The sequence below is a fragment of the Python bivittatus genome, unplaced genomic scaffold (genome assembly GCF_059951505.1).
Source record: "Python bivittatus isolate LINGU-HERP-01145 unplaced genomic scaffold, Pbiv_v1 ctg000050_np1212, whole genome shotgun sequence".
In the NCBI taxonomy this organism is placed as follows: Eukaryota; Metazoa; Chordata; class Lepidosauria; order Squamata; family Pythonidae; genus Python; species Python bivittatus.
In genome coordinates this window covers 1,686,211-1,708,100 of record NW_028277033.1, presented here as the reverse complement: position 1 = coordinate 1,708,100, position 21,890 = coordinate 1,686,211, and the positions used below count along the sequence as shown (strand labels likewise).

General features: G+C 38.2%; 1 protein-coding gene across 3 annotated transcripts in view; it reads right to left on the bottom strand.

Annotated features, from left to right (window-relative positions):
• The window catches only part of ADK (adenosine kinase), a 233,151-nt gene that overhangs the window by 120,677 nt on the left and 90,584 nt on the right, over positions 1-21,890 (bottom strand). For all 3 annotated transcript variants that reach the window (XM_088128731.1, XM_088128748.1, XM_088128741.1), the window contains one exon: positions 874-1,046. In XM_088128731.1, coding sequence (XP_087984857.1) covers positions 874-1,046 — 173 coding nt within the window. The remainder of the gene's footprint in view (positions 1-873; positions 1,047-21,890) is intronic.

The following is a 21,890-nucleotide window of genomic DNA, read 5'->3' as shown; positions in this document are numbered from 1 at the left end:
CCATGAGCATAAAGATGATCATCTCCTGCTCTTCATCCCTTGGACAAAAATATTTGGTGTAATCAAATACCCCAGGATGAGTAGAATATTGTATTTTAAAACATTCTTGTCAGCCAACCAGAGTTGCATTTGTGAGCTGGGAAGCCATATAAATCCATTTAAATAAACAAATAAGCTCAATTGTGCCCTTGCCCTCATTGCACAATCCACAGACTAGATACATCCTGTCTCCTGTCCTTCAGAGCTTAACAATAATAGTATTTATTTACCACTTTTAGAGGACTGATGCTGCTTTCCATATTTTTACTTGTCCCCAGCTGTTCAACAACTCTGTAATATAGACCAATCTTCTGATCTAGATCATTCTACTGTAAGTAATACTACTTATGACACAAAGAACAGGTTTGCATATTACATTAAGCCATGATTTGTTGAGCAAACCACGCTAAGTCATAAACTATGGCTGGACTCTTACTGAACCAAAATCAAGCAAAGCACACTATGGGTTTATGCTATGTGTGGACCCAGCCAAAGAGTGAGAGTCAAATTAGGAACTTGATTCACTGGCCTTTTATATCAGTTCTGAAAAGAACCTCCCAGCAATTGTCTCCACAGAATTTAGTTATCAGAAAGACAGTGGGATGGGTCCTATCTGGTTGGTTACAAATACCCAATGAGATATGGAAATCTCATTTCCCCAAATGGAAATGGGGCTGTAATCAATGCCTTCCCAACGTGGCCTGTAAGGTTTAGTTGTAACCTCTGCTATAATGCAAGCCAACATATAGGCTTCCTATTTCTTCTGCTTCTTTATTCTAAGGAGGAAACTTCTCAGTGGAAAATATCCAGTGGAAAATATTTAGGTTTTCAAACCTGTTGTCACTGGTTATGCAGGCAGCGCAAGTTCCAGTTGGTTCTTCACTTTGCTCATAATAGTGAGCATCCACGTGGGCTTCTTCTGTTTTCCTTTTCAGGATCTCACCAAATTTATCGGTTCCAATGCAGCCAAAAAAGGTTGCGGCTTTGTAAGGGAGCTGGATCATCCACTGCAATTTAAATAAACGGGGAAAAAATTAAAATAATTATATCTAGATTTCTGTCACACTGTATAGCATATAACTGCTTTAAAGGCAAAACTACATCAAAGAATTAAGAATTAACATTTTCACATCCTAACTCAATAGATAAGATCTTTAGCTTCAGTTACGTCCAGATGGCTTTGAAATTATCCGCATCTTTAGGTTTTCAAAACAATCGACAATGAATATATTTTAGGAAAACGACTGTATAGTTTTTTCTTCTTTTTACATTTTTATTAGTACTAACCATATGTTCGCAAAACATAAAAAAAAATGCAGAATGGTGAAAGAAAATTTAAAGGATGCAAAAACAAGCATTTAAAAATACATACAATCAGAGGGTATGTATCAAAGGCACAAAAAGCATCTCTATAATCTTAAAAGAGCAACCTAGAGTTATTACTGTCTAGAAAAATGTCAGTATAGTTGAAGGTAATCAATTAACTATTTTGTTGATATAACCAAAAATGGTAAAATGTGAATAAAGGAGGCACTTGAAGGAGGCTTCAAGTCTAATTTCTGAGTCACTGCTATTTCTCACACTTTAAAATCTGACTGATTCAGTGAAACATATACTTTGCTTTGCAGTAATAAATCTGATAGCTAACAACAAAAATGAATTAGCGCCTTGTGCTTTAATAGAATACAAAACTTAGGAAAGTTGGCCAAAGCTACATAGAATTCATTACCAAGGTGCGTTGTATAGTTTTTCTAATCCCTTTAAGGACTTTTGACTTAAATTGAGTATTTAACTGGGCATTGTCACCAAAGGTGGTTATATCTAACAATTTATTACAGCTGTTCCAACCCAAACTAGAAAGATTTTGATTGATAAAATATAATTTTAAATGTGTATTGTAATATCCATGGATTTTTTTTTGTTTATTAGTTGTTAGTAACTTGAAGTGGGTTTAAAGGGAAATTTATGCAACAGTTTCCAATCTCACTCACTCAGTTCAGATTACAACCTTCTCCCTATATTTTTATGCTCTCAAGAGAACTTTTTTTACCATCAGAATTCTAAAGAATACTGAAACCTTTGATTATAGCCCAGGTCTTGGATCTTATTTGGAGTATTACTTAAAGGTGTTTTGCAGACTTACTGTAAAGTTTTGCTGAATTGGGCCAATAAACGGATATATAACTTTTTAAGGCAGAGTACACTTAATACAGATAACTTGTTCTTGTTATTAATACTTAATAAACGTGTTCCTCAACAGTTACAAAAAACACTAGGGAGCATTAAAATGGTTTGTGTCACAAATAAATAAACCTACTGAAAAACATGGGATAGACTCAAGAACGGCATTTGGCATCTACAACTAAAGACACACAAATAAAAACTATTACCCCTTCAAATAATAAACTTTGGTGGTAAAGGCCACCTATTGAACTGTTGCCATGTCCAAGCCTCTAAAATCTTGGACAGAGGTATCTAACATTGAGTATTGGTTAAAAAGAGAAAACCAGAAGATGGGCTGATAGTAACAAAATAGAGTACTCCAGCGGATGTTATTCCAGCCTTCTGACTGCTTGGAATCCTGAAAGAAACCCTCATTAGGAAAATACAGTCTATTGCAGCATTCACTGAGTGAGCAAACAGAAGTTCAGTTGCAGAATTCAGCAAGAGGGGTCAACAGAGAGCAACTTTATGAAATTTCTATCTAAGCAGACCGTGCATAATTAGCTAACCTGTAAACTGAAGCCCAGAGTGATAAGAAACAAAACTGTCAGCTGGTGGGAGAGAAGATGGATGGACGTGACTCTGTATTTGTGAACTGCAGTGCTTGTGGTACATTGTTTTCCTGCCTGTCAGCAGCATAGAAGACATATGAGGAAAACGCAAGCTCACAGACTTCTTGTAGAAAAGATAAAAATATCGCAGCAGAGAGTGGCATACATCTGTTTATATGGGAGGAGGTGGGCAGAGCGGAGCATGAGTGACCCCAGGAACAGGTCCTCTCAAAGGCACGAAGCAAATGAAAGAGCCCAGAGATTCAGAAGACACTTTGCACTGCTGGAATTAACCAACAACAACAAAACAACTGCTTTCAGCCATAGGCAAAAAACAGCAGCAAAACACTCCGCTGAACAGAAGAATGAGCAGAAGGCCTAAAACCACTCCTGAGAGAAGACAAAGAGAAGGCTTGAAGCAGCTGAGGTTATGAGAGGAACACAAACGAGTGTCTACCAGCCGGACCTTCTGCCTCTCATCAACACGAATCAGAGTCAACAAGCCCCACAACAGCTATACCTAACTGGAGACAAAGGAGCAGTTACAACTGTGTCACTTCAGACTTCAAAGCTCAAGGAAGGAAAAGGTGGGGGTTCTTTAAGGGAAGAGGACTGGAAAAGGAAAAGGAAATACTATGACTGGCCAATACGAATGGTGTCACTGTGAGAGACCTGATTTTGGGGGAAACGGTCTGTAGTTTCTGGGCGGACTACTATGAGACGGTTCCATCTACCAAAGACTGGGAAGAAAGCATTTGGCAAAACACATTGAGCCTGATTACAAGGCCTTAAAAGAGAATCTCAAGACAGGTCCTGAAAAAAATGCAGAGCTAACCACTTTTGTGCACTGTATAAGAAAGAATAGCTATACTGGACCCAATAAACCACTAAAGGAAAAAAAAAAGCCTATAAGAAACATCGGCTCCATTGTTTAAATACTATGTTATGGGAAATAAAGCAAGTATGACTTAAAAGGAGTCAGCATTCATCTGTACACATTTGGAAATTAGTGCAGTGATCAACAGAAGTCATTATGGATTTGTCAAAAACAAGTTTTACCCAACTAATCTAATATTTCAGGTAGTCCTCGACTTATGACCATTTAACAACCTTTCAAAGTAACGACAGTGCTGAAAAAGTGACTTACAACCAGTCCTCACATTTACAATGGTTGCAGCATCCGGGGGTCACATGATCAACATTTGTGACCTTCCCATGGGGCTTCCAACAAGCAAAGTCAATGGGGGAAGCTGGATTCACTTAACATGATTTGCTTAACAACTGTGATTCACTTAACAACCATGGCAAAAAAGGTAAAATCGGGCACAACTCACTTAATGACCGCATCACTTAGTGATGGAAGTTCTGGTCCTAATTGTGGTTGTAAGTGGAGGACTACCTATTTTAAAAATCTAGTAGACAGTAGGAATACTATGAACAAAATATAACTTGGGTTGGATAGTATGATAACTCACAGATCCACAGCTAATTTTAAAACTGTAATTAAAAAATGATCATTAAAAGTTCCTAATCAAAAGAAGTGCTAAATTGGTAATCACAGGGCTATGGAATAAACTGACTTAGAGTTGCATTTGGCCCTTATTTTCTCAGTGGTTAGGAAATTTATAAAGACCAATCTTTTCAACTGTTTGAAGACGTAAAGAATTATTTTATCATTCATTTTAATTTGTATTTTTAACTTCTTATATTCTGTTTTGGATTTTAACATTTTGTTAGCTGTCTGGAGTATTCACCATATCAGAAAAGTGGGGTAAAATCAAACCAAACCTAGAATTCTACAACATTTTTATTTGTGATTCTTGGGCAAAGATTATGGGAATATTTATCAAATTTACAGATAATACAGGACTGGACAGAATAGCTAATTCCCTAAAAGGCAGAAACAAAATTCTCAATCATCTTGATAGGTTAGAGGAATGAGCTAAAATAGCAAAATTAAATTTAAGAGAGATTATTTTAAAACACAGGTACAAGATGCAGGGTTCCTAGTTTAGCAACTGTATTTTGTGAAAATTATCTTGGAACAGCAGTTGATCCACACTGAATATTTGAAAAATGTGACACATAGTTTAAAAACTGGCAAATGACTGGTTTGCTGACCCAACTACTGGACACAGAATAGAGGACTTACGTTACAGAACAGCAGATTTTAGCCAAATGATATAAACATTTTCTAATGGTTAAGAGCAGTTTGATAGTGGAACTAATTAGCTAGGGAGGTGATGGTTTCCCCTTCACTCGAGAGGTCCAGGCAGAAACTGGAAAACTATCTATCTGACCTACTTTAATTCAGATTTCTGCACTCAACAAGCAGTGGGCCTAAAAGGCTCCTCCCAGCACTATAACCCTATGAATCCTTGTTTCTGTAAACCAATATAATTAAGAACCCATACATTCCTGAGCAAATTATATATATTAAGATGATGATGTATTAGTGCTTAACTACCAGGATTTGATCTACCATATCTGGGCTGCATAAATCCAGACAACCACTTGATGGCAACAAAGAGATTGTATTCATCCAGATGTTTGCAGCTCTGATACAGGACCCCTACAAAATATTAGATATAACAGAAAAAACAGCACCATATGAATATATTGCACTGCTGAACTTCAGAGAATCTTACATACTAACTACTGTAGATAAATCCAGCATGGCTTATGTTTATTCTGAAGATCTTTTCCATCTCAACTACAAGTTATTTTTTCTGTTAAATTTTATAGTATGACATCTGAACGATAACAAAATTGCATCAGTGGGGCTTTTCCTTATCTGTTAGATAAAGTTCTGAACTGCAAGCATATGCTATTTCAACTTATATATACAACATGTTTTAAACCAGGTGGCAAAGTTTAAGTGAAAATTTATTGACTATGATGAACTATGAAAGCCTCTTTCAATTGCCTTTTCCTTCAAGGTGTGCATGATCAAAGCCACAGAGATTTGGGCAAAGTCACACTGCTGCTTACTGAGACTGAAACATCTGGTCATCATTCTCTAACACTCTAAATGAAGGGTTGGCAATAAGGCATACTTCCTCTTTTTTCAAAATCATGAAGGAAATCACATGGCAGGTCATTTTAGCCAAAAAGAATTCAGTCTGCGGCATGACATGCATCTACGTCTTCTTTTTAATCATTCTTTCAATCTACTTACCACCCTGCGCAATTATATTCAGAAATCAAAAGCTGAGACCCAACAAACTACGTATCACAATATTAGGGTACTAAACAAGATACAATTGAGCAATTCTATGATCTCTTTATCTGTAACTCCTGGAAGAAGAGCTAAGCAGGACGCCCAGAAATCAAAATTAGACTTGCTGCTAATTTTGTTTGCCACGATATTTAGATATCATTACTAATTCGAGTCATTTCCCACATGTATTTCATACATTTATTCTGACACTGGCTTCTTCAGGGATTTTTCTACAGTCCTGTTTGTTTCCCATCTAACCAAGCACAACTCTATTTCATTTCTGAGCCTTTACAAAAGTGGCCAATGGCTGCTACTATTGAGTTATCAATTATTCATCAAGCACTTTAAATTTTCTAGACCCTGTTGATAAGAGGAGGAAAAAGTACACAGTGACATTTTTGTCCAAATGTTCACAATGTAAGTGAGAAAGAATTCACCACAGAGTAAATCTGCAAACATGCAAGAAAACAACTATCAGACATGCCAGCCTATTGGATTAATTTTGCTGCCTACATTATTCTATATTAATTTGTGGGGAATAATTTACATGGCCCTTCATAAAGATGCAACCGATACTTATTTGCATGAAAAGTTATTCAGAGAAAAATGCAATGATATATTCAAGTTTAAACTTAAGCAAATATGTCTTCATAATTTCTGCCAAGTGAAATCTCAATGTTATCCTAGTAGTTAAAGGAAAAACACATTGTGCAATTTTTTTTTTGCTAACTACTATACTAATATGTTAATGATATCATTACGTGATTTTATAAGTTTAACAACATGTAATTTATTTATTCTCCATAGAAACAGAGGAAAGGTGCAGAATATGAGGCAGTCAAGATGATAAAATGACGGTTAATGCAAATTTATTTCTGCAATATACCATGTTAAAACAAAGTAGCTTCAGGCACTGCATGAATGAAAAATGCTAACAAATTAGAATGTCAGAAGCAAAATTAAAGGAGGAAACTGATGGTTCTATTTACATGGCATTAAAAGGCAGACTTTACTGTAACACTTGCCACCCCAACCATTATAGGAATTAACACGGCAGCACAAGGAGCAACCCTAAACAATCTAAATTTGATTGAAAAATTAAAACCTATGAAAATGCAATGACTATTAATCAAGCTCGTATCTTGGAAACAAACTGATTTTGCCTACCAACAACCGTCATTCTTATTTTCTTTCTTTGATTTCATGCCACTTACAACTGTGGTCTGCTCACTTTGAATTTGTAACTATGGCAAAGTAATTGTGTAGGGGCAAAAATCCATGTTAGATATAAATGCAGCGGCTGGGAAATTATTATTTATTAGATTTATCTCTCACCTTTATGTAGGAAAGAATGAATACTTGCAGCTAGGCTCAATCCTGGGAAACAGGAAAGGAAACAGAATAGGAGGCAGAAGTATTAGGTATGTTCACTGCCTTGAGTCACACAGAATATAAAAAAGGTGGGATAAAAAACTAATAACAACAACAACATCCTCCAGTGAGGGACTACCTTGGCATGGTTGTGGGGCTTGCATGCTCCGAGGAGGATGAGAGCTATGCCAGAGATTCAACTATACTGGACAGGCCTCATCAGAGGTGCTAGACAAAGAGTGTCTCTCCCATAAACAATATGGTGAGACGTAATTTACAGAAACCCATACTGGATTGGTCATCTCCCGAGTCAACAAGGACCACACTAGGTGTTCTAGTTCCTGGACATTTGGTGACAAGGGGCTACAGGACTCAGGACTGTTGGCTGAGCAACCAGGGCCAGCAGCTGCAGGACTACTGGAAGAAAAGTTGTTTATCCGTTGCAAATATACAAAGACTGAAAACATGAAATAATGATCTCCTGTTACAAATAAAATCCAATGAGAAGAGGATATTTGATAAGAATGCACCAGTTCTGGAAAGAACAACATCCAGAATCAGAAATAACAGAACAGAGGCTAGCAGATCAACGTTGATTTATAATATGAAATAAAATATTCACAGAAATAAAACTGGAAGAACTGAAAAGGTCTACCCAGAGCAAAGAAATCGGAGCCTTGCCAAAAGTACTGAGACTCCCCAGGGGGAGTCGGCAGTAGAGGAAGCCAGCATAGCTATTGAATTGTTTTCATTCCAAAACCAGGCACTCTCTCCTTTGCCTTCTCCTCAGAAAGACCAAAGCCCTCTAACTAAAAAAAACAAGAGGAATTGAAACAAATACTAACTGAGCATCTAGAACAGTACAAAAACAAGAGAATAAGGCTGCCTGCATTGAAGCTTCTTACAAAGAAACAGTTAGCACAACATTAAACGATGCCAATACTGCAATATCAAGTATAAACACCAGCTCACTGCAGGAAATAAACCAACTAATGTACAACACGGCTGCAGTTGTAACTGAATACCTTGGATGCAAAATCAACAAACAAGCAAAAAGCCCAACAGTGCACCATCAAAATGGAAGATCAGGTTGGAAAATAATATCAGCATACTAAGATCAGATGCAAGCAAGAACAACAGATGAAAGAAAAGAAGCTGAAGAAAAAGATGATCAAAGAATACTTGATCAAGAAATATCACCTAGAAACAAGGAAGATCAAAGAAGCACTAGAAATAATAAAGCCGCAAATAACAGCCATAGCCAAAAAGATCAGCAATACGAAGCTCGAATTGCACACTATAGGCAGAATCTTCAATTTCAGTGGAATCAGAAATGTTTCTACCAATTCATCAATGGAGAGACTGCAATGAACCAGTCAACACCTGACAAAGAAGAAACAGTACAGTTCTGCATGCAGCTATGGGACAACCCAAAGAAACACAACAAGAATGCAGCTTGAATAAAGGAGGTGGAAAAGAATAAAAAAGAAACTGAAATGAAAGAACTTGTAATAACAGCAGAAATGGTGGAGAAAAGGGCAAGGGAGATCAAGAACTGGTCAGCACCAGGTGAAGATGAACTCCATGGTTTTTGGTTGGAACATCTCACTGCTCTGCATCCACTCGCTGCCAAGCAGTTTAACAACATATTACAAGGAGGTGAAATCAAAGATTGGTTAATATCTGGCAAAACCTACCTGATAATGAAAGATCCAGCAAAAGAGGCAGCATCAGGAAACTACAGGCAAATTACCTGCTTTGCCAACAACTTTCAAATTGTTCCTTGGCATGGATGATCTGAAGCTGTATGGAAAAACACCATCTGAAATGGAATCCCTGCTCAACACTGTCCAAATATACAGCCAAGATATTGCAATGGAGTTTGGACTGGACAAATGTGCCACCCTGACCATCAGCAGGGGAAAAATAGTGAAAACTGAAGGAATCAAGATGCCCTATGGAAATAACATCAGGAGTCTGGATGAAGATCGCTACAAATACCTGGGCATCCTTCAGGCTGACAACATCAAGCACATTGAAACCAAAAAGGAGGTTAGAATACATCATGAGAATGAAGAAGAACTTAAAAGTCCAAACTCAGTGGAGGAAATACCATCAAGGGGATTAACACCTGGGCAATTCCAGTCATTAAATACATAGCTGGAATAGTGGTCTGGACTCAAGCAGAACTAGAAGCCTTGAACAGGAAGACCAAAAAAATAATGACGATGAACCCTGCCCTTTATCCACGCAGCAATGTTGACAGACTCTATTAATCAAGGAGCGTAGGTGGGCGTGGAACATCACAAATACACCAGACAGCTGAAGAAGAAAAAAGGGCATTGGAAGAATATCTGAAGGACAGTGAAGAAGATGCACTGAAGCTAGTACACCATGAAGGCTTACTGAATACTGAAGAGACCAAACTGGCCTACAAGAAAGACCAAATGAAGAATAGAAAAGAGACATGGCAAGGCAAAGTATTACATGGTCAATACACAAAAAAACTAGCAGACAAAGCAGATAACAATAAGACCTGGCAAAGTCTAAGAGCAGGAAAGTTGAAGAAAGAGACAGAGGGGCTAATTATGGCTGCACTAGACCAAGCCTTAAGAACAAACGCATACAAAGCCAGAATTGAGAAGAGCAACAGACAGCAAATGCTGCCTCTGCAAAGAGCAAGAAGATCACACAAACTGACTACAAACAATGGCATGACAAAGTGGCAACAATGTTGCATTGGAATATGGGCAAGAAATACCATCTGCCTGCAAGCAAGAACTGTTGGAACCACAGAACAGACAAAGGTATAGAAAATGAAGAAGCTAAAGGGCTCTGGGACTTTAGAATTCAAACAGACACGCACTTGCCACATAGAACCCCAGATAACTGTTGATCAGAAAGACAAAGAAGTCTGGATAGTGGCATTGCAATACCCGGAGACAGCAGAATAGAAGAGAAAGAACTGAAGGAAATAACAAAATGTAAAGATCTGCAAATAGAAATAGAATGACTGTGGCAAAAGAAAGCAAAGATAGCACCAAGAGTAATAGGCGCCTTGGGTGCAATCCCAAAACACCTGGAGCACCACTTGAAGACCATCAGCAAGGACCAAATCACCATCACTCAATTGCAAAAGGCAGCTTTACTTGGAACAGCTCACATCCTGCGACAATACCTTTAACACCATCAGACCATTAATCAACATTTGCCTATCCCAGGTCCTTGGGAAGGACTCCATAGGTGGATAAAACTACCAAATCCAGTCTAAACATCTGGCTGACTGTACAACCAGCAGCAGCAGCAACAATCCTGACTGTGTAGATTTGGCTTTTCCTCTCCCACAGATACCATAGAAATCTAGCAGCTACCAAAAGCTTGAGCCCTTCATGTGAAGTCACGTATTGTATTGTACTTTTTAACTGCAAATGACTTCAAAATATTTTCAATTACAAGCTATTAAACAACATGCTATTTATTTATTCCCACAAGTTTTTAGCCACCCCATCACATACCAGTGATTGAACATGTATTTTAAACAACCCAGTAAGGATTCTACTCTTCCTCTAAAATTCTGAACTTTGAACATGGAATTGTCCAAAACTTTTTCTTCTGTGAGCCTGGATTAGCATTTTGCCTGGGATACAATGAAATAGTTTATCTAACAACACAGAAATCCTGGAGGAACGTTCCTGATACTTAATCTACCATTTCAGGATATGTTTTGTTCCATCTGATCCTCTGTCTCTTGATGCAGGGGAGTACAATTCTAAATGGGGTTAGAAGGTAATTCCCATTACAAGGTTAACCTATACCTATAATTTTTATTTATAATTGCCTTATTTATATTTATACCTTGCTTTCTCTCTCAGAGGCAGCTTATAGGGACATCTCCTTAATGTTATCCCCAAAATATGCTATTTGTATGTTATTCTATTCCATATGAAGCCTCAGGAGATGGTCACTGGAGGATCTGGAGCAGAACGCCATCAGTCCTGCTGTTTCTCGGTTAATCAGGACAGGTGGCGTGCTTGAGCACAGGGGCAGATCAGATCAGGGCCAAGAAGCTGAAATCCCAGGACAGGAGAACTGCAGATAAATGGTTCCAATCGAAGAGCGGCTCAATTCTTCTCTGAAGGAACAAGTCTGCAATTGCTGGCACCCATCTTTTTCTTACGAGAGGCCCAGGAGAAGTCCAAGGCTAGGAGAGCTTACCACCGGTTTGGTCTGGCATGCCAGCTATATCCGTTCCTGGGCAGGGGCAGTAATTCACCTTGTGATTTATATACTAGCAACCTCCAGGCTGGATTAGTATAATAGATCTATGTGGGGCTGCCCCTGAGACCCTTCCACAGGAGCTAACGTTTATTTACAATGCTCATTCATTCATTCATTCATATAAACAAACAAACAAACAAACAAATTAGTGCATAGGTTACTGTGTTGGGTACATACCACATACGCTTTATACTTGTGCAAGAAGATCTGCATTGGGTGCCAGTCAGTTCCCAAGGCAGATCCAAGGTGTTGGTATTGGTATACAAAGCTCTTTGAGATCAAGCTACCTTACAGAAAGTCTTAACTGTATCAGCTCCTGGCCACAGATCCTGGAAGAAGTCCTGCTCTGTCCTGTGGCTGATGATCGTCACTTGGCGGTGTCATATAGGAGATGTTCTCTCTGGAAGCATGAATCTTGTGCAGTGACCTCCTCTTATGCTCTATCAAGCCTGGTGCTGATCTCTTTTTGGCATCCTTGAAAATTTATCTTTTCAAGTTGGCCTTTCCCAGCCATTAACTCTCTTTAAGATTTAACTCATAAAAGAATGTTTTTAATTACAGGCTTCGTAAACCGCATTAGGATATTTTGCAATGAGAAGTGGTATAAAAATATTTTAGTAACATACATAAATATAAAATTAAATACACTAATAAAATTTACTAAAACACACTAATATAGGAATACTATATATTAGCATATATTAACCAAATGCAGCCAGTTTGAAGATGTTATGTTGATTTTATACAAATGCTAGAAATATTTCTATATCCCATTCTTAAATTTCACACAGATTAAAGTACTGCAAGATTTCATGATAATTGTGTAATGAACAACCATATGTTTCTGATTTTGTAGTACATGTTATGTTCGCTCCTACGAAATTACATCACCATTTTATCTCAACTGTTAACAATTTTACCCTTTATTCTGGATCTGTGTTCTATTTTATGATGACCCACTGCAATATACAATAAAATTTGAGAAGACACAAATACATACAGAAACTGATAAGGCAGGATGGAACAATATTGAGTAAGGAAATTTAAGAACATATTTCCCCCTGCAGCCTCTCTATTTTGACTCCTCCCGTCCCTTGAAGCAACTTTTAATACTTAAAATTTCTGTGTGTAGGCACATGAAACTCTTTCCACAAGGAAAGCCAGCAGGGAAGGTTGCAAATCACTCTGCTAAGTTTCCCGCACCTGGCAGCAGCCACCTCCACCCCACTGCACTTGCCCTGCGCCAGCCCCTCATGCACGCCTGCTCACCCTCCCGCACCCTGCAACAGCTACCAGGAGGTTGCGAGGAGGTCCTTGATTAATGACCCGCGATCCCCTCTTAACAACAACAGGGAGTGCCAGGATTGCTGTCAGTAAGCGATATGGTCATGTGACATGGCGCTTTATAACCACATCGCCTAGTGATGGAAATTCCGGTCACAATTACTGTCATTAATCGAGGACTACCTGTATTTATTTATTTATTTATTAAATATATAGGCCGCCCCAATATGTATATCTTTGGGTGGCTTACAGGATTCATCAGTAAAACAAGAAGAACCCCACAGACTATATAATCCAAAAGACCCCCTCCCCCTTCTAACCCAGGACTGGGACAGAGCCAGATTTTAAGGGCTCACTTAAACAGGGCTGGTTCTATCACAGCAAAGACAGAACTGAAAACACCAACAGGGTATAATAGAACTCAGCAGGCAACATAGTTATTGCCACCCTTTATCTGCAGATGACAATATCATTTACATTTAAGTAAACCTTACTCTCATATCATTTACAAAATCCTATCTCCTACTCTTATTTATGTGCTCATTTCACTGTCCATTACTTAAACATCACAGACAGAAAACTAGACTTCCCCTTCACATCACTACTGAATTTGACACCCAATCAGAGAAGAGATTCTTTCAGTTTTTACACCCATTTCACTTCTTCTGTACATCATTAGTTTCATCATATATTAAGTTGCTTTACATTTTTCAATTACTTCAGCTTGTTTCCAAAATCCCTTTTTGCTTCATGCTTCTAAAGGAAATAAAATCATAATTTTGTACCTGCTTTTCCTATCTCAGTTGTCACAGCTTCAAAAATACTTCTGTTAATGATAATCTTGTTTTCAAATATTTCCCTGACAAATGAGCTGGTGATATTGTCCAGAAGTATTTGAACAAACCAAAATATCAATACATAAATTAAGATCTATTAATGGTACTCTTTCATAACCATCTTTTTACAGTTTTACTGTAGTTTCTATCATCTAACTGAACAAAATGTGGACGTGAATAAGGAAAGACTCACAATATTTAGCAAGTTTTCTAAATTCCTCTAAACAAAATGATGCTCATTATAAATAATAACTTAATAATGAATGACGACGTCATTAGATGAATTTCACAAGAGGCAAAGAATCACAGAAACACAGAGCTGGAAGATATCATAGAATCGTCTACTTGCAACTCCCTGATCAGTTCTAGTAGAGTACCCCTGACAGATGACCATTCAGCCTCGGCCTGAAGTTTTCTAGCAAAAGAGAACTCAGCCTTGTTCATTAGCTGACAGCTTGCACAGTCAGGACAGATAATGACAAGCATACAGCAAGATAAAATATGGTAAAATTCAATAGAACCCCCATACAAATAAGAATAAAATATAAGTTCATATTATGAATATTAAATCTACAAAATCTATCAAACTAATCTAAATAACTAAAACTATGAGACCTATTAACCTATAAAAGTAAAAACAAAAAACCTCTGTTAAATCGGTGTATTAAAACCAGTATTTACAGTAAGGAACAACAAAAATAATATGTAAGATATTATATCTAATACAATGTCTAATAGGTATGAAATACCAGGGTACATATTCCATACACTCACAGACCATTAAGCAGTTAGTCTCTTTTGGTATCAGAGACATTCAGAGAGACTACATCATTTCTATCAGACAGCAGATACCAAAGATAAAAACGAATCTGGGTGTCCGGGACAATTTGCTAATAATGCTGTAAAGCAGCATGCCGAGATCTCTCTGAAAAAGGAATAATACAGGGGAAAAATGAGCATCGGTCTTTACATTAGCCATTCCACACAGGCAAAGTCATTCATTATTAGGAATTATACTTCTGTTCCAGAACAGCAGTAGGTAAAATATTAAATTGTGCTAGCGTCATAGCTCATCTATATTTAGATATTTCAATTTGTCTCAGATATCTGGCTGGGCTAAAATTGAAGGGTTGAACACCTAAGTGGACCCCTACCAGCATACTAGATTGAGCTTCCTGGCTTTCTGTATCTGTTCTTCTCTTCCTTAGCTTGGCTCTGGCATGGCTATACCATGTCTATGACATTTCCCTGATCGACTAAGCTATTAACACTATCAGCTAAGGAAATAAATTTAGTCTGGCATGATTTATTCGCAACAAACTCATGCTGGTTGCTGTTAATTGTAGCACGCCTATCCAAGTGTTCACAAACATGCTGCTGGATAATCTGTTTGAAGAAAATAAGGTGTTAAGCTGAGAAATCTGCAGCTTTTTGAGTTCTCTTCCTTCTGAAGATGCTCATGACAATTGCTTCCCACCAGTCTTCTGAGACCTCACCTGTCCTTCAAGAGTTCTCAAAGAGTACCAAGAGTTGTTCTGTGATCACATCCTCTACTTCCTTTAGTACCTGGGGTATAATTTATCTGGTCCTGGAGACTTGTATTCAGTTAAGGTGGCTAAGTTCTCTTACCCTCTCCTTGTCAATCCTCAATTGCAGTTTGCTTCTCTCCATAGTGGCATAACCATGACCAGCTAGGGCTCCATTTCTCTCCTAAGACAGATGCAAAGTAAGAACTAAGAAGTTCTGCCTTCTGATCACCACCTGTTAACACTTCACCACTTTCCCTTGCAATGGATCTTACACTCTCTTTGGCTTCCTTTTATTTCTAACATAACCAAAGAACACTCTTTTGTTATTTTTGGTATCTCTCGTAACTTCAGCTCAATTTGAAGTTCAGATTTTTTGACAGAGTTCCTGTAGTTTCTGGAGACTACCTTGCATTCTTTTTTATGTAACCATCTTTCCATTTTCTTCATGTGTGTCTTTTCTCCTTAGCATTTTAGAGAGCTTTGCATGTATCCCCACTGGCCTCTTTAGATTTCTCCCATTTTTTCCCTCTTGTAGGGTTTTTTTCCGGGGCGGGGGGTGGGGGGGGGGAAGGTATTGTACCTTCAGTATCTTATTAGTAGGATTTCTCATCCTTGCTTTAGAATTTGAAGCCATTAGATCTGATCCTCCTTTCCTCAGGGTTCATCAAAACACTCTCTCCTAAAGACCACTATACAGCTATGAATATTCTCAATTCCTCTTCCTCTAAATATCACAAACTCAAGGATAATATGATCACTTTCCCCTGAGGTGACAGTCACTTTCACTTTTTCACCCAATTCTTCACTTCTGGTCCCAGAAAGTAGATCTCTTGGTTCTTTCTTCCATCTTCCATCAAATGAACTTGTCAATGAGAGAGGAGAAATATTTGTTGGACCTTTGACTCTTGGCTGAGTTAGGCTCTCAGCAGATGTTAGGGTAACTGAAATCTCCCATTATCACAATCACACACCTCTTTGAAAGACTGGTCATCTGATGCAGAAAGATCTCATTTATATCTTTTGCATGCCCAGGTGGTCTATAATAAATTCCCACAGTGGTGTCACTGTTGCTTCTTTCTTTTTTTATTCTTACTCAAATATAGTGGTACCTCGAGTCACGAACGCTTCGGTTCATGACCAATTCGGTTCACGAACAGCATGGTTCGCAAAATTTTGCTTCCATTCGCGAACTTCGCATCGGGTGACGAACAAGATCGGCGGCCATTTTCCCTGCCATGACACGTGGTCGTGGCTTCCTGTAGGGAGGGGGACTCTCCCTCCAAGCAATAACCGCCTCCCCACCCACCTTCCTGTCCTCCATGCCAGAAGTCGCCTCAAGCAAGGTTAGTGTTCTCTCTCTTTGTACTGCACTGCACTGTATTTTGTTTCATATTTTTGTGGTTTAAAAAAAAACACATATGGTTCAGAACGGATTAACCGTAATTACATTGAACCTTATGGGAAAATTTGATTCGGGATGCGACCAAAATCGGTTGGTGACCAAATTCGGAGGGGTCAGAACGGATTAACCATATTTAAATTTGATTCGGGTCGCAACCAATTCGGGTCGCGACCAGAGTCGCGAAACGAATTAAGTTCATGACCCTAGGTACCACCGTATTTCCAACAAGATTTCCACACTTTGGAAACCAGAACTTTCCTAGCTGAACTAACGGACAAGACAACTAGAAAAGATTTATGGAAGATTGTTGTTGTACATGGTAATTGCAATGAGATTATGATATGCACAAAGATGGAAAACCCACAATGGAGGAACAGTTGGTGAAGATGGCAGAATTTGCAGAGATAGCAAAAGTGACTTGTTTGATCAGGGAGAAGACAATAGCTACATTTGTTAGTGACTGGAAACCCTTTATGGACTTTCTGCTGAAAATGGAAAAAATGAACTTGTGATTTATGGGTCTGATGATTAGAAAGGGTAGAATGTTGAAAGAAGGGAGCCATGATATAACCTTAGAGAGGATAAAATAAAAATGCATTTATAACTGCTGTAAAGACGACCAGAAGTTGCTTCTTTAGATCTTTTCTTTTTGTTTTCTATCTCTTTTCCTTTATTTCTTTATTTACTTATCACCTTACTTTTTAAAAATTTGTATTGTTTTTACCCTGTAAAAAATATTTTCAATAAAAATTGATTAAAAAAAAAGGATTTCCACACTTTGCTTCCTGAATTTACTGACTTACTGTGTAAGTACAGTATGTTTTTCTTTATGTACAGTGCAACACCTCTACCCTTTCTACTGGGTCTATTCCTCTGAACAAATTGAAGCCTTCCAGTCAATATTCTCCCACCAAATTTCACTGATACCTATTATAGTCTTCCTAAGTTAGGATCTATAGATCATTGTGTTTATTTTTCACACTCTGTGCATTGGTATAAAAATATCTGAGTTTTTGAATGCCAACAGTTAGCACTTCTGCTGTAGCGTCCTGAGATACTCAGAGATCCCACTCCATTCCTGGGGTATTTTGAGGGGGGGGGCTCTCCTTGCCAGCAAACTTGGTTTTGGGTCTTACCACTGTCTCCATTTTGTTCTAGTTTAATATCCTCTTAATGAGCCCGCAAGGCATGCCAAACACTTTCTTCTTGGTTTTTGTTAAGATCTATCCCATCTCTCCCCAGGAGTCCTTTGTGAAGATGGTATAGGCCATTGTTGAAGAATCCAAGTCATTCTCAATGACACCATTTCACATGGAATGACTGATGAAAAAACAATCTGTGCTCTCAGTTTCTTCATCCTCCTGCCCAGAAATTCTTTGGACAGTCCCTGGAAATTCCTTTAAGGTTTATTTGGGCCGTGTCATTCATACCCACGTAGGTTAAGAGGAAAGGATAATTGTTGGGTCTGAATAATTTTGATAACCTCTCAATCTCATGCTGTATATAGGCACCTGGCAAACAACACACCTCTTGCAGCATCATATTGGGACTGCACACAGCCGCCTTGGTTCCCCTTTACAGGAAATACCTACCACCATGACCTGCCTCTTCATCTACAGGGACTCAAGTGTTTCTACGATGCTCTGTGTTCCCATTTGCTCAAGTGGCTGTCAATCATTCCAGAGTTCCACTGGCACTGAGGGCTTCATCTTCTTCTTGCTTCTGTTGGTCACAATCTGCCACACGTTTGCCTCTGCAAAGGGAGGGGGGTCCTGTTTGGTGTACTTCTCTGCTCCTCCTATCTTGCCCAGGAGCCTCTTAACTTCCCCGATGCATATCAATGCAGCATCCCTCTCTTCCTCTCCTTCATTCTCTCCTCCAAGAAGGAAACAAGCTTGTCGTTGTGCCAGGAGCAGTCTCGGCACTCTTCAGTTGGGAAGACAAACTCTGCTCACAACCGGCAGGTAACAGTAATGCTTCCTTCCTTTCCTGCCATTTTCCTAACCAAACATCCATACAAATCTTCTCTGTTTGCTTATTTTAATCATGAGTTCCAGAATCTGCCTAAAAAGGACTAGAAGATGCAAAAGAAGAAAAAACCTACCCATTGCCCAACTTGTCAGACCCCTGTTTTAAATTCAGATACATTACTGTCTAACTCTGCTTATAGGTATTTTTACATGAGTTCATGTTTTTTATTTCTTAAAGCCTGAGATACTTGACCATCTTGCGCTCTATGAGCATTCATGGCAGGCCAACAAACAAACCTTTAGCTAAAAGCTGATTTTCATGAATACTTTTAATACTCCAGAGCTTGATCCCTTGGATACTATCATTCTGTTCTTCTTAAGCGCTAGATCCTGCTCAATTCCCTTCAGTAATTCCAGTATGTTCTCACTTCCCTTGGAACTCTCTCTTTCTCTCCCTTCTGAGGTAACCCTGTATCAGTGATAGTCAAATATAACATTAAAAGCAAAACACTGCAACATCCATTTAATCTGAATCTAATTCCTCTCCTTTGTTGTCAGCTCTCCAAGACAGACCAGACTAGGAAATCAAAGTTACACATGCTAATACCACTTTTACTATAAGGATACAATAACAAAATCTTGCAAGTTTGAATGTGCTTCCTCCCCTCCCCCCTTTATCTTTGCAAGATCCAGGGAGGGTCTTCTCTGAGGAGCTTGCTCTGATTTCAGTTCTACCCCGGACTTAGATTTCTTTTATCTGACCACTGTCTTGGTTGTGGCTCTTCCTCCTGTTCCTCAAGATTATTCCTTCTTCCCATTACATCATCCATAAAAACTCTAGACAAACCATCAGGAATTGCTAATTTATTTTACAATAATAAGCAATAAATTGTAAAATAAACTGCTTACAATGGATAGTTTATGCTACTAACATATTTTATCTTATAAACCCTCTGTATAAATTCTTTTATTATGAAAAACACATCTTAAACATAGGGTGACTATAAATTTTAAACATGGGGTTACTCTGTGATACTGGAGATGGAGAAAATTAACTTTTGTTGAGGATGTGTTCTTATTCGTCAAACATACATTTGTTTTTCTGAACCATTTTGTTTTTAACTGATCTACAGCCTTTTTTCAGCTTTACACCTACAGGTAGATTTTGCTTAATGATCCTAACTGAGACCAAAATTTCTGTTGCTAAGCAAATCGGTTGTTAGGCAAAACATCATGTGACTGCACCACTTAGCGATGGCAGTTCTGGTAATCCCAGTTGCACTAGTTAGGCCAGGACTGCGCGGTCCTTAGGCAAGGACCTCACACTTATCCTGCCCTGCTGTGCTCGCCTCCGCTTCAACTCCCCCCACTCACTTATCTCCCCCCATCTCTGCCCTTTTGAGAGATTGGGGGGAGACAGACAGGTGGGGGGAGTTGAAGTGCACCCTGTGGTCATAAATGTAGGTGGACTGCCAAGCACCCAAATTTTGATCATGTGACTGCAGGGGTGCTGAAGGCCCATAACTTCAAGGACCAGTCATAAATACTATTTGTCATAACTTCAAACAGTTAAGTGTCAAATAATTAAGGTTGTTAAGTGAGGACTACCTGTATCTTCTGTTTACTCTAATATAAAATCTATTATTCTCAATAATCTTACTTTACTCTTCCTGATTTTATTCCACACAATTTTAGATTGACATAACTATCCAAATTCAGAAAATACATTAAAACTGTGGGAAAAAAATGGATCTATACACACTCCTCTTTGCTTTCTTGTAAACAAAAACAAAAAAATGTTTTTTCCTACATGATTTAAAATATACAATACATTTCAAATTTGACACATAACACAAGTAGTTTCTATTTATCAGTCTTCTCAATAACCTATAAAGTTTGTTACTTTTCTGCAACATACTATGTTTCCTTTAAAGTTTTATATATCTGGGGCTTTACTTGAGTCATTCATATTCTCTCAGTGACTTACAGCGTTTCTGACATAATACTATATTATAATGCAACAAATATACAAACATTCAAAACACAGCAGGAGGTACACAAAATAACGTTATGTGGGCTTCCAGGGGAGGTATGGTCAACTGAAGCAGAGCCGACAACTGCGGCAAAGACCAAGGAATTGGTGAGTAGACCAGTTTTTGGAACCTCTCCAGATAAGGAGAGGATGGGAGATTACCCACGTGCGCTCCAGATGGCTGCTCCTGACGAGGAGACCACAGGACAGAGGTTTTCTGCGGGTTTGAGCACTGGGAGACAGGATTAGCCATCTTGCTTACAGCCACAGCAGAGACTTTTAAAGGAACCTAAGTTTGCAAACCTCACTTTCTAATCACTTTTGGAAATTGCTCATTAACTACTTCTGAGCTATTAGAGACTTTCAAAATGACAACTTTGAAAATAAAAATTTGATCTTAGAAGATTATGGGTCCAGATAAAATTGGGATACTGAAACTTTTACAATAAGATTTTGGAATTAATTATAAAGTACAAACAGCTTCTTGTGGGAAATTGATCCTGTTTTGATTTTTACAAGACATAACAAAGATAAATAATTTCATGATTTCAAAAACTGGACACTAAAGGGGACTAGGTAGAGGAAAGATTTACAAACCTGTAAAATGTTGCAAAATGTTATAACAATAACAATACTGGAGGAGACTTTTGAAGAATAGAATCAGAAAATAATAGCCACAATATCAACAATGTCAATAATGATGTCTACTTCTATGGATGATGTCCAAAAGATGTTATTGAAGAAATGACAGATGTAGAACAAATTTTAGCTGACAAGATAGAGATGGTATTGAAAGTGGATTTACAACCAACAGGCCAAGAGAATGATTTAGAAAAGGATGTTTCACTTGGTCTACAAAAGAAACTGGCTGAGATTTTAAAATTTAAAATAGAAATAACAAATGACAAACAAAGAGAGTGGCCTGGATAACTTTTTCCTATTGGATTTACAAAAGAGGCTTGTTAAAGCCTTGAAGAACTCTGTGCAAAGGGACAAAGAAGAAATGAAGAGAAATCAAATCCTATGACAATATTTGAATGAACTAAAGATTAAGACTGTTAGAAGTAAAAAGGAAGGAATATAAAGTTGGTTTATTTGATCCAGGTTAAAATAAGTTGTTACTTCTAGAACCCTTTATGGACTTTCTGCTGACAC